This window comes from Dunckerocampus dactyliophorus, chromosome 10 (genome assembly GCF_027744805.1).
Source record: "Dunckerocampus dactyliophorus isolate RoL2022-P2 chromosome 10, RoL_Ddac_1.1, whole genome shotgun sequence".
NCBI classification, from domain to species: domain Eukaryota; kingdom Metazoa; phylum Chordata; class Actinopteri; order Syngnathiformes; family Syngnathidae; genus Dunckerocampus; species Dunckerocampus dactyliophorus.
In genome coordinates this window covers 20652179-20666710 of record NC_072828.1, presented here as the reverse complement: position 1 = coordinate 20666710, position 14532 = coordinate 20652179, and the positions used below count along the sequence as shown (strand labels likewise).

The window sequence follows — 14532 nt, the reverse complement described above, 5'->3', positions numbered from 1 at the left end:
GCGTCTCTTAATGTCTTGTTGAAACTGGGCTTTTGTTGCAAAAGTAAATTACTCTTTAAAACGCTTAAAACTGGGGAGGTCCAGGAGCAAAAAAGACATTTCTTACTTGATCTTTAAAGATTATGATGCTCTCTACTGCCATTACAACCTCATTTAGAAGACATAGGCAATCATTGACAGTAATTATAGAGACAATGCGATTAAACCTCATAATGACAGTCATTTAAAACTTTCAATCACATTTTAGGGTGGGTAAAAGCTACGCAGAAATATGTGACACTTATTTATTTTGTTATTTTTCTTCCCTTTCTTCCCCTCTCAGGTATACAGGAGTTTCCAGATAATATAAAATGCTGTAAAGGCCTGTCAGTGGTAGAGGCTAGTGTCAACCCCATCACCAAGTAAGACACTGGGAGCAAAGCATATACTGTAACTGTCCTGCTGCAATCTCCACTGTCATATTTAGCCCAGTGGTTTTCAAAGTGTGAGGCAGGCCTCTCCTGAGAGGCGCCACAAGACATGGCGCAGCAATTTGAGACACAGCAAATAAAGAAAAACATTCTTAAAACCTGTAAAGTTAACTTCAGCTATTTGAAAGGCAAAATGAACTTCCTTTTAGTTATTTTGGTGACAGGAAACAAGAGGTTCACTGTGCCATACTTTGAAAAGCCCCGATTTAGCCCATTTGGTCATAGCTGTAAAGATATTTATGTTAATTAAGGTATCTCCAGAAATGTATTTTCCTCTTTCAAATATATATATATTTTTAATTCTGATATAATACAAATTATAGTCATGTTCTCTTTTCATCTTTCTGTTATATTTTTGCCTTGCAGGCTCCCTGATGGTTTTACACAGCTCCTGAATCTGACTCAGCTCTTTTTAAACGATGCCTTCCTGGAGTATTTGCCGGCTAACTTTGGCAGGTAATTCCATGCATTTTATCATGTGTTTTTCGAATGTCCGTTATTGGTACTGGAATTTTTCACAATGCAGCCGAACAGTATACGTTTATTAGCGCTAATATTTCTTTGGATAGTATTTTTTATGTATTTACAAAGTAAATGCACTAGGATTTAACCTACTCTATTGGTCAAACAATTACAGACCTGCCAACATGTACACATTTTTTCGTACACGGCGTGCATTTTGACCCTTGAAAACGCCTGTACGCTTCACTGCTCTCAGGTACATATTTTGCTGATTTTTTACGGTTTCAGGTTCCGTGTTCAGGGGCTATCCACGCGGAAACATTTTCAGGTCTAAACGGCAAAGTATTTTATCGTTTCAGCCTCTCATCCACACGGGAACGGCATATTGGGTGACCTGAAATGACATATTTTACTTCCAGAGTGGTAAAATCTGAAATCTGAACGCCGGCTCGCCGTTTCCATATGGACTAGCAAATCCACTACAATTTAAAAACGATGACGTCACTGCTGTGTCACGGTCGCGTCACCACAAGTGAGCTTTGACGACAAGCCAACATATCTGAACATTTCCAACATCATGACTCACCGCAGTGGACATTCCCCTGGTATTTCCTTGTCTTATACTCCCAAAATGACGCACATGTAGTTCCACTAGCCTTGAAAAGCTGAAGATGACGGACTCACGCGCGTCCGTTCTTTTTTCCGTCCGTGGGGGTGCCTTGTGTATTACGTCGTTTTCACTCAGCTATCCGTTACTGTCTGGATGCAGCGATTTGCTAATACGGCACAGTGTGGACACAACTTTTTTTGTCAACCCGCCAATAAATAAAAATGCCAAGAACGTTCCTGTGTGGACAGGGCCTCAGACTTACATGCACCTCTCAAAAAATCCTTGAGCTGTGGCGACGCTGACTGTTAAGGCTGTGATTGGTCGGCTTGTAGTACATTATTTCCTGTGTGTATGAGACTCATTCGGAGGGCACACAGCCCACCTGCGATTGTCTTCTCCTCCGATTTTAGATGTACCGGCTGTTGTCACACATCCACGACTTCCAGCTGCAATAACACTCCCCTTCTCTTTAATCACCATCATTAAAAGAGGCAACCGATTGTCTGGAAGCTAACAAGCTAAATAGTCTATGAGAGTTGCGGTTGCTCACAGAGTTGATGTCACGTCACACGCTCAACTTTGACAAGGAGCTATAAAAGCAGATTTTAAGAGAGATGACCAAGGTCAAGCGGATGTTAATTCTTACCAAAGATGCCTGATGAGGTCAAAAATCAAGATTTTTTGGTAAGATGGTAAGAGTTTTCTTCCTGCAACACAGTGGTGGACTCCCAGGGACGAGACACTATTTTCTGAGACAATGTTCAACAATAACTTTTTATTACGCCTTGGTGGGATCCAATTGAAAAAAAAAAAAGTGTTAAATTGCGTTCCGTACCTGGTCATTTTTAAAACGTCTATGACAGTAAGATGTTTTAATTTCCCACATGGGTCATTTTGGCTGTAGCTGCAAATAAGGCAAAAAAAAAACCCAGTTTGTAATCCTATGTGCCATAGGTAATACTCTGATGCTTAAAATACATTGGATGTGTGCATGTAACCATCAAGGAAAGAGCTTGTTTTGGTGTGTGAATGACATTAACATTTGTTTTTTATGTTTGCATTTGTTCAGACTTTCCAAACTTCGGATCCTGGAGCTGAGAGAGAACCACCTGAAAACCATGCCAAAGTACGACGGTGTCTTAGTCGGACTTTTTAGACTTTTTAACGCGCCACTGATTATTATTCTTATAATACTCCACATTAGTTTGCTTTCGCAGGTGTGTGGATTAAAGCTACATTCCTTCCTGACTGGTATGACTTGAATATGTAACTTGAAGAACAGATTTGAAAGCCAGTATGTATAATTTATAGATTGGTGCACAAGCACAAAAGGTACCGAAGAAAAGTGAGTAGGACAGGGGTGTCCAAAGTGCGTCCCGGGGGCCATTTGCAGACCGTGGCTTTTTTTTTTAAATTGGCCCTCAGTGCAATCTAAATATTTAACAAGACAACTACAAAAAACCCAAAACAATAGCAAAAATGGAAACATCAGTCGTCATTTTCCAAGAATAAACTCAAAATATTAGAAGAAAAAGTTGTAATCTAACAAGAACAAGTCAGAATTTTGCATGAATAACGTCATGATATAACGAAAAGTAATGACATTTTAGTAGCAAAATTGAAATAGTAAAGAAAAAAGCCTTTTTAATTTATGAGAAATGCAATTTGATGACAATAAAGTCCAAATATTAAGAGAAAAACGTCATATACTAATAAGAAACAAAGTCGTGATTTTACAAGAGTAAACTTGTAACAGTATGAGGAAAAGTAATGTTGTTTTAGTGGCATAGAGTTGAAATTATGAAAAACAAACAAAACAAAATAATTTTATCGTACAATAATAGTCATATAATATAACAATAGTCATTTTTGGAAAATTAGGTTGGTGAAAAAGTTCTAATGTTATGTGAATAAATTGTAAATAGTATGGGACAAAGGTCATAATATTACAAAATGAAAATGTACGTAAGTTATTTAAGCAGAAATTTGAAATATTTGAAAAATGTAAAAAAAACTAAACAACAGCAAAAATGGGGAAAAATAGCAAAGACCAAAGTTCATACTAATAATACGCTTTTTCAACTACATCACAAAGCTGATATGCAGTTTTTTCTTGAAATATATGTAACTTCTTAGCATGTGTTGGTTTACAAGTAGCCCTTGCATCCTTGCATCCTTTCACCCTTGTTGGAAAAAGTTTGGATACCCCTGGACTAGGAACCCTAAGAGAAAAAAAAGCACCATGAAAAACCAGAAAAGGACTACGCAGAAAAACTTTGCTAAGCCAAAAGGGGGCGGCCGGGATGTAACAAAGAGGCAAACAAGAACACATAATAAGAAAAACATACTACTGTATGCCAAAAGGTGCGAGCAAAACTAAACTGTAGCAGCAAAAATAACAAAGTAGCAAAAATCAGACAGCACTCTCAGTCACTAAGGTTTGTGGAGCTATGATCCCGTGTCTTCCGTGCTTAATAATGCCATTGAGGCAGAGGTGTGCCTCGTTGTTCCGCCCAAATGTTCAACCGGAAATAAGGTTGTCTGAGGAGTAGCTAATGGGAGGAACCAGTACAAAGTAAAAGAAAGTAAGAAGTCAAAATGTAAAAGATGGCACATAATTGTCATGATTAAACTAAGACCTCTCCAGTTTACACCACTCTGAGTGCCAGATGGGGATTTGACATTGAAATAAAAAATAAAAATAATCTCCTGTCATTGCCGAGACAAATATAAGATTTGTCTTAGGACTTCTACATTTGTACGGAATAAAGGAGGCCTGCTTGAATTCAACCAGAGCCAACAGTGTGTTTACTGTATACATTCACAATTTGTGGTAACAGTAAGTGTTTTGCATTCCCTCATTTCAGGTCCATCCATCGACTAACACAGTTGGAGAGGTTGGATCTGGGAAGCAATGAATTTTCTGAAGTGGTGAGAATGTTTGTTTTTCTCTGAAGTATGTAATCTTAGTCTGATGAGAAGGAAAAGTTGGCACGTTCCATTTCAGGGGCAACCTCCTCGGAAGTTTCGCATTTCAAAAGCCATCGCACCATATCACAAATCCTCTGGTGACCTCATCTCATTAAGGCGTGAGGCAAGGGTTCAGCTGGACCATGAAATGGGACATAGCGCTTTGAGGGAGCTGAGGGAGAGAACGCTGGATGGAAGATGGCAGGATGTTATATCAGGGTCAGACAGGGAGTTCAGTGGGTGGTCGGCGTTGCGAAAAAAAGAGTCTCACCCTATAATATATGTTCTATACACTCAGACTCACTTTAGTGAATTTTGTGGACTTGTTTGTCCCATTTGCATACCAGCCAGAGGTGTTGGAGCAGATCCACAACCTAAAGGAGCTGTGGATGGACAACAACTCTCTGCAGTCCATACCAGGGGTAAGCATGCTTTCACCTCTTGCAGTCAAAGAAAAAAATATTTATTTTGGAGTATACATCTTAACTGTCGATGAATTGCCTTGTTTATCTCCCTTACTATGCAGTCATTAGGAAAACTTCGCCAGTTGCGCTACTTAGACTTAGCGAAGAATCGTATTGAGAATTTGGACACAGATGTTTCAGGCTGTGAGGCCTTAGAGGATCTTTTGCTATCCTCCAACATGCTTCAGCACCTCCCTGACTCAATAGGTAGGTCGTCAGATGCACACATCATTATAATAGAAATATACAGTACAGTAGGGGTGTCACAACATTAAAATGTGAGATTTCTTGTTTATTGGTAATAAAAAATGTATCACCCGATAAATGAAATTGAACTTGATAATTTTACTGGTCTCCATATATTACATAGACACTTCATACACTTCATATATATATATATACGTATGTCCAATGGTAATTGTCATACAGTCGCTTTGTCTCTGTGGGGGGAGGCGGGGCCGCGAGCACACACTGACTAACAGCAAATGAGTGGAGCTTTGTGAGGAGTAATGCAAGGTAACGTAGTAGAAGTTAGGAGGGAAAAAAATGCTTGCAAAGCCAAATGCCACAGGCCCATGTGGGAATATTAATTATCAGCAAGGTGAGCCCATCAACACGAATGAGCCAGTATGCCGGTGGTAGCAGCATAAAAGGCAACAAAACAAACTGCCTGCCTCAAACATATCCGCCTGATCCAGTTTTCCCCTCCGGAAAAAAAAAAAATTACACATCGAGATGCAGAGCCTTTGTTTGGTCGTCAAAATAAATACAAACGCAAAATTGTGTGCGCTCACGGAAAGTCATCGTAAGAGAAGTGCTGCTACAGTTGAAAAGCCAGCATTTCAAGAAATGTTGCAAAATGTTGCCTTTGAGAAAATACATGTCACAAACGCCAATTCCACAACTTTACAGAATGAAAGATGACATATTAAAGGAAATACTGCATTATTATAATATATTATTATTATTATCATTATTATTATTATATATTATCATAACATTAGTGGTTCATTTGGTCTCCAAAAATGTAGGCAATAATATAGTTTAGGACATTTAACATTTCAACACGCACCTGTATTGTTTTGTGACGTGATTAAATGAAAAAGTTTGTTCATCCAGTCATATTTTTTTAGGGGACCTATTATACTTCTCCTGTTTTCTGACCTATAAATGTTGTTACAATGCTGTATTCTCGTGTTTAACGATGCCAATGCATCAGATCATGAGGTTTACGCATTTGAGGAGCAAAAAGGAGCAAAAAAACAAAAGTTGTGTTTATAGCAGCAGCATTGTATGTAGAAAATAACCTATACACGTATAAATGCATATATGTATACATACAGTATGTATCAATACACACAGTACAATAATAACTGTAACTATAAGCAGATACAGATTTAGTATAGTAATTAAATTATGTTTGCCTGCATTTCTTGTCAACAAAAGATGTATGTACTTAGGTACTTGCATGTTTAACAGGAATGTTAAAGAAGCTGACAACACTGAAGGTGGATGACAACCAGTTGACCTCACTACCAGGCACCATCGGGAGGTAAGAGACCTCCTCACACATGCAAGTCATAAAGGCCAATTAAAGTGACATACTGTAGATACAGTATTTTCTTTGGAGGTTTATTTCCCCATTTTCCTTGTGTACTACTCTTCCTTTGTCATTGTGCTGGCTGATAATTTGGGGGGGGGGGATTCTGTGTGTTGCTTGCTGCGGTGCTGTGGCATTAGCGCGAAGCCCAAGCAAGGGTGAGTAACATTAGCACATTAGTTTGTGGCTCCAGGGATGCGTTCAGAGACAGAGAGCTGTTCAGCTTTGTCACAGATACAAACACACAGTGTGAAACGTCTTTAGGCATTAAGATTTCATGCAAACTCCACTTTAATTTGGTTTCAGTGCACAAATGTTTCCACTTGATTACCTCCCTAAACTGTGTTTTATTGTCTGGACTTCCATTCAAAATAAAGTCCCGATAGCCAACTGACAATGAACTGAAGCCTACCGTAAAAGATTGCAAGTCAAGGAACTTCAATAATATGTTGACCAAAATGTTTACTTACCGTCAAAGTTTAGAAAATTGAATATGAGAATTCATGTGGAGGCATTTTACATTAAATCTTAAATTAAATCTTTTTCTTGTGTGATTGACCAGAACGTATCATTATGTGCCCCAATGGAGACATACAGAAGTTACCATACCATACAGAAGCCTATTGCAGCAATGATACTGCTATTTTACTGACACAGATAAGCATATTCTGAATGCACTGAAAAACATTTCTGTTTTTCTGAACGGATCCCTGGCTTTAGCTTCAATAAGTAGACCTGTAGATCCACTATTCTCCCTCTGATAAAACCATAAAGACCTTAACATGTCCCTTGCTTACTCCTTTAGTTGTGACAGTGACTTCCTTAAAGTCACTGTGTTCCTGTAATTATCCCCATGCTATGGCTACCTATTTTCCATGTTAGTCAACTCATACTTAGATGCTAATGTTCACATTTATATATACAGTGGATCCCCGCATATTCACAGATTTTTGATCAAAGTATTATTTTTTAGTTTGTGGGAAAGCCCACCATTTTGTGCTTGTGCTATCCATATGTAGGTCGTTTATTGGTAGAAAACCCATCTGATTTTGCTCTTCGTAGCTCTACTAAAGCTTGCGTTGCACAGAAAGTAGTCTTGCTTGAAAAGATGTTCTTTTGGGGACCCCTTCGGAAAGGAGATGCTGCATCTCAAGGGGCTACCCTAAGTAAATCTAAATAGGCCCGGTAGGTACATATTAGTCACACATCACAAACCGCAGGCGCTTTTCCACCCCGATGTCTACCTCACTCACAGTGCAGCCAAAAAATAACACATGTGGAACACACAATGTCACCGTACCACATGGACTATGCGGGTATCAAAATAGATGCTGACTCACGAATACAATATGCAAAACAATATTTTATACAAATGTATAATCCGCAAGGCATGCTGGGAAGCCCACACACACACTCTCCCAACTGAAAGTTACCCAGTATGCCCTGCGGGTTGTAAATTTGAATAAAATAGTATTGTTTTGCATGCATATTAGTGTGTAATCGTTTATTTTGTATACCCACGTAGCCCATGGTGCAGTTACATTGTATAGTCCACATGTGTTACTTGTACTTTTGTACTTTTTTTTGTGGTTGCACTGTGAGTAAGTGAGGTGTTTAGTTTGGAGACCTCCAGTTGGTTTGAGTTAAAATGTCAAAATAAGCATTTTCACGGGCGACTCAGTCATTCACATTTTTTTCGCCATTGGTGGGTGGTCTGAGAACGCAACTCCCTGTGAATAGCGGGGATCTACTGTATTTGTTTACATATGTGTTGAAAGTGCAAGTGGAACAGGACTGTGTTGCTTTTGATGCTCATTGAACTGAGTTCTTGAGCACAGATGTCTTGCATTATGTCATGCATGATGGCGCTCCGGGTCCATTCACTGGAATAAGCATTGCCGCAAGAAGCCAAAGAAAAAGCAAAACATTGCTGAAATGAGGTCTCGTTAGATACTCTGAGGTCTCACGCGTCCCGGTGACAGCTCACATGACGTTATGCAGGGATCGTGAGGTGTATGTTTCCGGCTCAGAGCCACTGTAGTGACGTAACTAAACTTGAAAACGTGCATGTGCATAGATACAGTCAGTTTTCAAAGACACCCAGAACATTTATAATGGTGGCAGATATTTTATTTCTGTTTAATTGGGCATCAGCTTCATTAAGCAAACATGTACTCGTGAACGGCAAATACAGCATATTGAAAATGAAACGCATTTTCCATCCAATGTGTCAGATGGCAATAAGCTTTATTTACAACGTGTACTGTACAGTTATTTAACTTCCCTTGACTCATCTGCTGTTGTGTGTTCCTGTAAAAAGTACATATCTCCTCATTTAGATGATTCTCTCAACCGTAAGAGATATACATCGGCAAATAAACATCTGTTTTTAATGAGAGAGTAGTTCTACAGAAGGGAAGACAAAAAAAAAATAAAAAAGATTGCAGGGCCTTCTTGCTTCAATGTGACACCTTGGCAGTGCTTTAAGGATTTCTGTGCTGGGCTGGTAAGACATCTAAATAAAGGATAAGAAACTCCCCTCCTCTTCTCGCTCCTCTCTCCTCCGACCGTATGGTGGCCCAGATGGTCCAGGCTGGTGGGAATTATAAAGGCTGACTCTTGCAATGTTAACAATGACAGTAAATTGTTGTCTCATTAGCATTAGTCTTCTGTTCGGCAGGCTAGTGATTGTAGACTAAGGGGGCAAAAAGCCCTGTTGAGGGCCTGACATGGACGTTACTGTGGAGAAGGTCAGCTCCACATTGAAGAACATGACTGAGGGTCAAAAAATAACCATGACATTGTTTTGTAATGAATACATGACTGGGATGTACTGATTGTTGATCAGCAGATGGATTTTTCCAATTCTTCGGTGTGCTGATCTTTATATTGTCTTCATGATCTATGACGGCGAATGAACAGTTCAATTTCAAAAACAGACGTACTTGCTGCAAAATAAAGCCTTAGTGCAGGGGTGTCCAAAGTTCAGCCTGGGGTCCATTTTCAGCCCATTGCACCTTTTTTATTGGCCCTTAGCCAATTCTAAAAAGAAAGTAAATTCATTGGAATTGAGATATATTATTAGATATTACACTAATGTGTTTTGTCCCCTAATAGCAAAGCTAAGATGTTGATGTTTTGTTCATATAACTTATATTGTGACCTATAGTGGATTGGTTTTAGCATTTTTAAAGCACAAAATATATCAAAGAGGTTCCTGCATCCTTCAAAAAAGTCTGGACATCCCTGTCCTGGAGAGACTAAAATGCACTATCTGGCCAAAAAAACTCCTTTCCAAAATCACTCCTTTTGCAGTGATTACGGCATGCATTCGCTGTGGCATTGTTTCCTCAAACTAGTGCAATTTATTAAATTACATACGATGTGTAATTAATTACATTTACAGTATTTCCGTTCAAAGTTGCAGTCATTTTTTCGCAAAGATCTTATACTGATTTATTTTAGACTGAGATTTATTCCTGTAGTTTCAGAAATCTCCTCAAATGCAAATAATTCGACCCTTCCAAAACAGACTAACATCTCCATGACCACAGTATGCGCCTTTTGACGTGGATGTTAAAAGTGAGAAGCTACTCAATGCCTCAGTTATCAGCCATGATCTAATGAAAAAACAGAGACTTAACTCTGTTAGATAGCAAAGAACTGCAGACTTCTCGTTCCTGTTTCCATGTAGCAGCAAGCTAATAGGCTGCTAACGTTTTGTGATAAAAATACATTGAGAACACAGTTGAACTCACACAGTGCATGAATAACACAAGATACTGTATGCTAACTGGAAAATGTACGCAAACCAAAGCATAATTTTGGCGTCAATTTTCAACGCTAAGCGAAAAACAGGCTAACCGGGGTGTACGATAACCAAGGTTCCACTGAACCAATATCGAGATTGGTCGATATTGGTACTGATATTGGTACGCATTTAGTTTCTTTTACTGTGTTGCCCGTGGATGCATTTCACAAACAAACATTGTGCGAAATAAGACAAATATTGCAATATGCAAGGTAAGTCACAGAAAGAAAGAAGTGCCATATTTATTTGAAACATTTTGTCTCAACAAAATAGTCATTAAAAACCAACGACCATTTGACCAATCATCACTTATTATAGCTAATATTATCACTATCAACAGCAACGATACATTTTGGAAAACTGCACATTTCTATGTTGCACAAACATCAACATAAGAACACAGTAAAATGCCAAGTAAGAAACTCTGAACTCTTTTTTTTCCAGTATCTCCGGCTGCTCCTTATCATGATATTACTGCATGGCACGTGTGACTTGAAGGATTAAACCTTACAGCCCCCCACCCATGCATAACCACCGCTTTCATTGCAATTTGCATATTTACAATTCAAAGGCGTAACTTTGAAAACTTGAAAATAATTCCAGACCGTGGACACACTGAGGTCTCACTGATTCTAATACCGGCAGACAAAACGATACCAACATGATCCAATATCTCATTTTTATGCCACAATCGTCCGATAAAATCGGCATCACAGTAAGGCTCAGAGAGTGTGCGCCAACAGAATGATTTGCTTTATTTCTTTGCCATTTTCTCTGTTTCTCCCTGTTTCTCACCATGTCTTCCACTCAGTCTCGGTTTGCTGGAGGAACTGGACTGTAGTTGCAATGAGCTGGAGTCCTTGCCTCCAACCATTGGCTACCTGCACAGTCTGCGTACCTTTGCCGCTGATGAGAACTTTCTCACAGAACTTCCCCGAGAGGTGACTTGTTACCGCATTTCTTAAGGGAAAGACTTCCTCCAAGCTGGAATGTCGCATGACCTCATGGACTGTTTTGTGTGTGTGTGTGTGTGTGTGTGTGTTAAGATCGGTAACTGTAAGAATGTAACGGTGATGTCGCTGCGCTCCAACAAACTTGAGTTCCTTCCCGATGAGATCGGACAGATGACCAAACTACGAGTCCTAAACCTTAGTGATAACAGGTACTCACACACCTATAGGAAACTTTTATCAATGATTTTCTATTTGCTCTTACTGCCTGCAGTTCCCATGGCAACAAGAGAGTGTGTTGCTATGGTTACATGCTCTGCGGGCTGTACAGTACGTGGGCACAGGAAACATCATTCTCTCCCATTCCCCTCCCTTGTCTCTCATTGTCAGGTTAAAGAATCTACCATTCACCTTTACTAAGCTGAAGGACCTGGCAGCTCTCTGGCTTTCTGACAATCAGGTAGCCCTTCCTTCCCCCACGCAACCCTCCCAGCCGTTACATGTGTGCAGTACAAAATTAAACAGCCAGCAGCAGAGGTGTGGACTCGAGTGAGGCGACTCCAGTCACAATTTTGATGACATTGGACTAGACTTGCCATAATCATCAAATACTCGCAACTCGAGCTGGACTACCACATCAATGACTCAAGACTTGACTTGGACTTTAGTCTGCTGATTTGAAAAATACCCGAGACGAGTAAAAATGTGTCAAATGTGTTCCGAGTATTCAACTAACGTGATCGTTATTATGTAATTTCCAGCAAGAAAATATTTTCCCACAGACTCTGCCTCAGTGAATGCATCTATTAACATCTCGTCATGTTTAAGAACAAACAACAAGGATGTGGATTACATTTGCGTTAACTGACTAAATCCTGCAAGCTATGTCAGCACTCTTTTCCTGTGACTAAGTCTTATTTTATTAAAAAAAAAAATAAAACAATTCAAAATGCATTCGTTGTATTTGTCAGATTTAATGGATTGTTAAATTCTGCATGTTATTTGGGGAGACAAATAGTTCTTATGACTTGTAAAGACTGGAAAATATCTTCGGACTCAAGTCGACCCGGCTTATCTTGACTTGAGACTTCACTTAGACTTGAGCGTCATTACTTGAGAACTGACTTGAGACTTGACTTTCTCTCGCCCCTGGGTAGCAGTATGTAATGATTAGACCCCACAAACCTGCCACAAATAAGTGGCAGTTGTTGAGCGAAACCAAAGACATGCACAAATGCAGAGTGGTTTCGGTCAGGACTCTCAAATTCTGCCACAGCAGCGGGACTTGCTTTGTACACTGAGGCACAGTCATCATGGAACCGAAACAGACACAAAAACACAAAGTTCACAAGAAATATGCTTGGTAAGATTATAAATTAAGATTCAAGGGTCACTAAGGGTTCTAGCCAACCCCCGAATGCTTTACAAATTGATGTGTATCAATACTTTTGTCCAGATCATATCTGGAAACGAGACTGAATTGAAAATGAGTTCTTACTGTAATTCTGTAATTCCTCTTTGCAGTCCAAGGCTCTGATCCCCTTGCAGACAGAAGCCCACCCTGAAACCAAACAGAAGGTTTTGACCAACTACATGTTTCCTCAACAACCTCGACATGATGAGGGTACAAGCTGTGTGTGCGTGCGGAGTGCGTGTGTGCTGGGGTGCATTTGTAAAATGATAACGACAATTTAGGAGGATTTCACACAAGATGTAACGCGATAATACAAAGGAGATGCACAGTGTCTTTTGGCTTACTTGGGAAAAAACGTTTAAAATGAACGATTACAATACAGTGGAGCCTTGGTTAGCGTCATGAATTCATTAGTGAATCCAACTCTAACCGAAACAGACGCGAACATCAAAATAAATTTTTCCCAGAAGAAAAATTGTAAATCCAATGAATCCGTTCCAGAAAGCCAAAATTGTTTTCAAATTAACAGTTATAGTTTTACATGCAGAAAACAATTCTAAATGCATATACAGACATATAAATGATGAATGAAAGGGATAAATGAACATTTAAGGTTACTTTTAACTTAATTCAAGACATGATTCTTGATGTGACTGTTCCCACACACACAATGTGGCAGCAAGATCAACACGGACACCACCTTCCTTGTTTTGCCATGAGTTATTTCTTGAATTCAATAGTGTCATTTTAATAACCAATAGTGTTTGTCATTTTGATAACCTAAACTAGAAGGAGTCAAATAAAGTTGCAAATACCAGCATTTTGGTAAAGAAGGTGTGAAACACTATTGAATTCAAGAAATAACTCATGATAAAACAGGAAGGTGGTGTTCAATAGGAAGGTGTTGATCCCGCTGCCACATCGTGTCTTTGGAGCATGTCTTCAATGAAGGAATTTGTCTTTTATATGCATTTAGAAAAACTCTAAAAACGTGTTTTGTGGTAACATTTTAAGAATGAGCCGCTGATGACATCATAGATGGGCGACAGATGACTTCTAGTTCCGGTTGCCATTTTGTTAGCAAGCTAAGGATGCTAACAGGATGTTTTGCGGTAAAAATACATTAAGAACACAGATGGGCCCACGCAGTGTGTTAACACGACAAGACACACACCATATTGTATGTAAAGTGGAAAATTTACGCAAACCGAGAAAAAATTTTGCCGTACATTTTCGGCGTTAACCAAAAAACATGCTAACCAGAGCGGACGCTAACCGAGGTTCCATTGTATTTAAACAATGTCAGTATGGACAGAAATATGCCCCTAACCACTTAGGATTTAACAGCAAAATGTAGTGTTTAAACATAGCACGTCTGCATATCTGAAATGTGTTATAGTGAGTCTGCAGGACTCACTATTTATAATCACAAGCACAGCACTCGTGCTGATGGATAGCTGTCCTTCTAAATTCTCTTGAAAATACATTGCCATTTTTACAGTTTTTCCCCTCTAGTTGATGCTCTTTTGTGTGTGTGTGTACAGATTATCAGTCAGACAGTGACAGCTTTAATCCGACTCTGTGGGAGGAGCAGAGACAGCAGAGAATGACTGTGGCCTTCGACTTTGAGGACAAAAAAGAAGAGGAAGACAACTCCGGGAAGGTCAAGGTCCGTCCTTTATCTCTCTGTCCTGTGTGTCTGTATATGTATGTCTGTGTACGTGTATGAGTGTTGATTGTATGTACAGTATCCCTGTAGTCTACTTCTTTGTGTTAGCATG

General features: G+C 39.3%; 1 protein-coding gene across 16 annotated transcripts in view; it reads left to right on the top strand.

The window, feature by feature from the left end:
* Positions 1–14532, top strand: part of lrrc7 (leucine rich repeat containing 7) — a 104552-nt gene that overhangs the window by 64257 nt on the left and 25763 nt on the right. For 12 of the 16 annotated variants that reach the window (XM_054788569.1, XM_054788566.1, XM_054788577.1 and 9 more), the window contains 13 exons: positions 323–401; positions 837–926; positions 2612–2668; positions 4410–4473; positions 4860–4934; positions 5039–5183; positions 6456–6528; positions 6717–6734; positions 11199–11328; positions 11434–11549; positions 11728–11797; positions 12862–12961; positions 14296–14420. In XM_054788569.1, coding sequence (XP_054644544.1) covers positions 323–401; positions 837–926; positions 2612–2668; positions 4410–4473; positions 4860–4934; positions 5039–5183; positions 6456–6528; positions 6717–6734; positions 11199–11328; positions 11434–11549; positions 11728–11797; positions 12862–12961; positions 14296–14420 — 1142 coding nt within the window. The remainder of the gene's footprint in view (positions 1–322; positions 402–836; positions 927–2611; positions 2669–4409; positions 4474–4859; positions 4935–5038; positions 5184–6455; positions 6529–6716; positions 6735–11198; positions 11329–11433; positions 11550–11727; positions 11798–12861; positions 12962–14295; positions 14421–14532) is intronic. The other 4 variants (XM_054788565.1, XM_054788579.1, XM_054788578.1 and 1 more) reach the window with 1 other exon arrangement.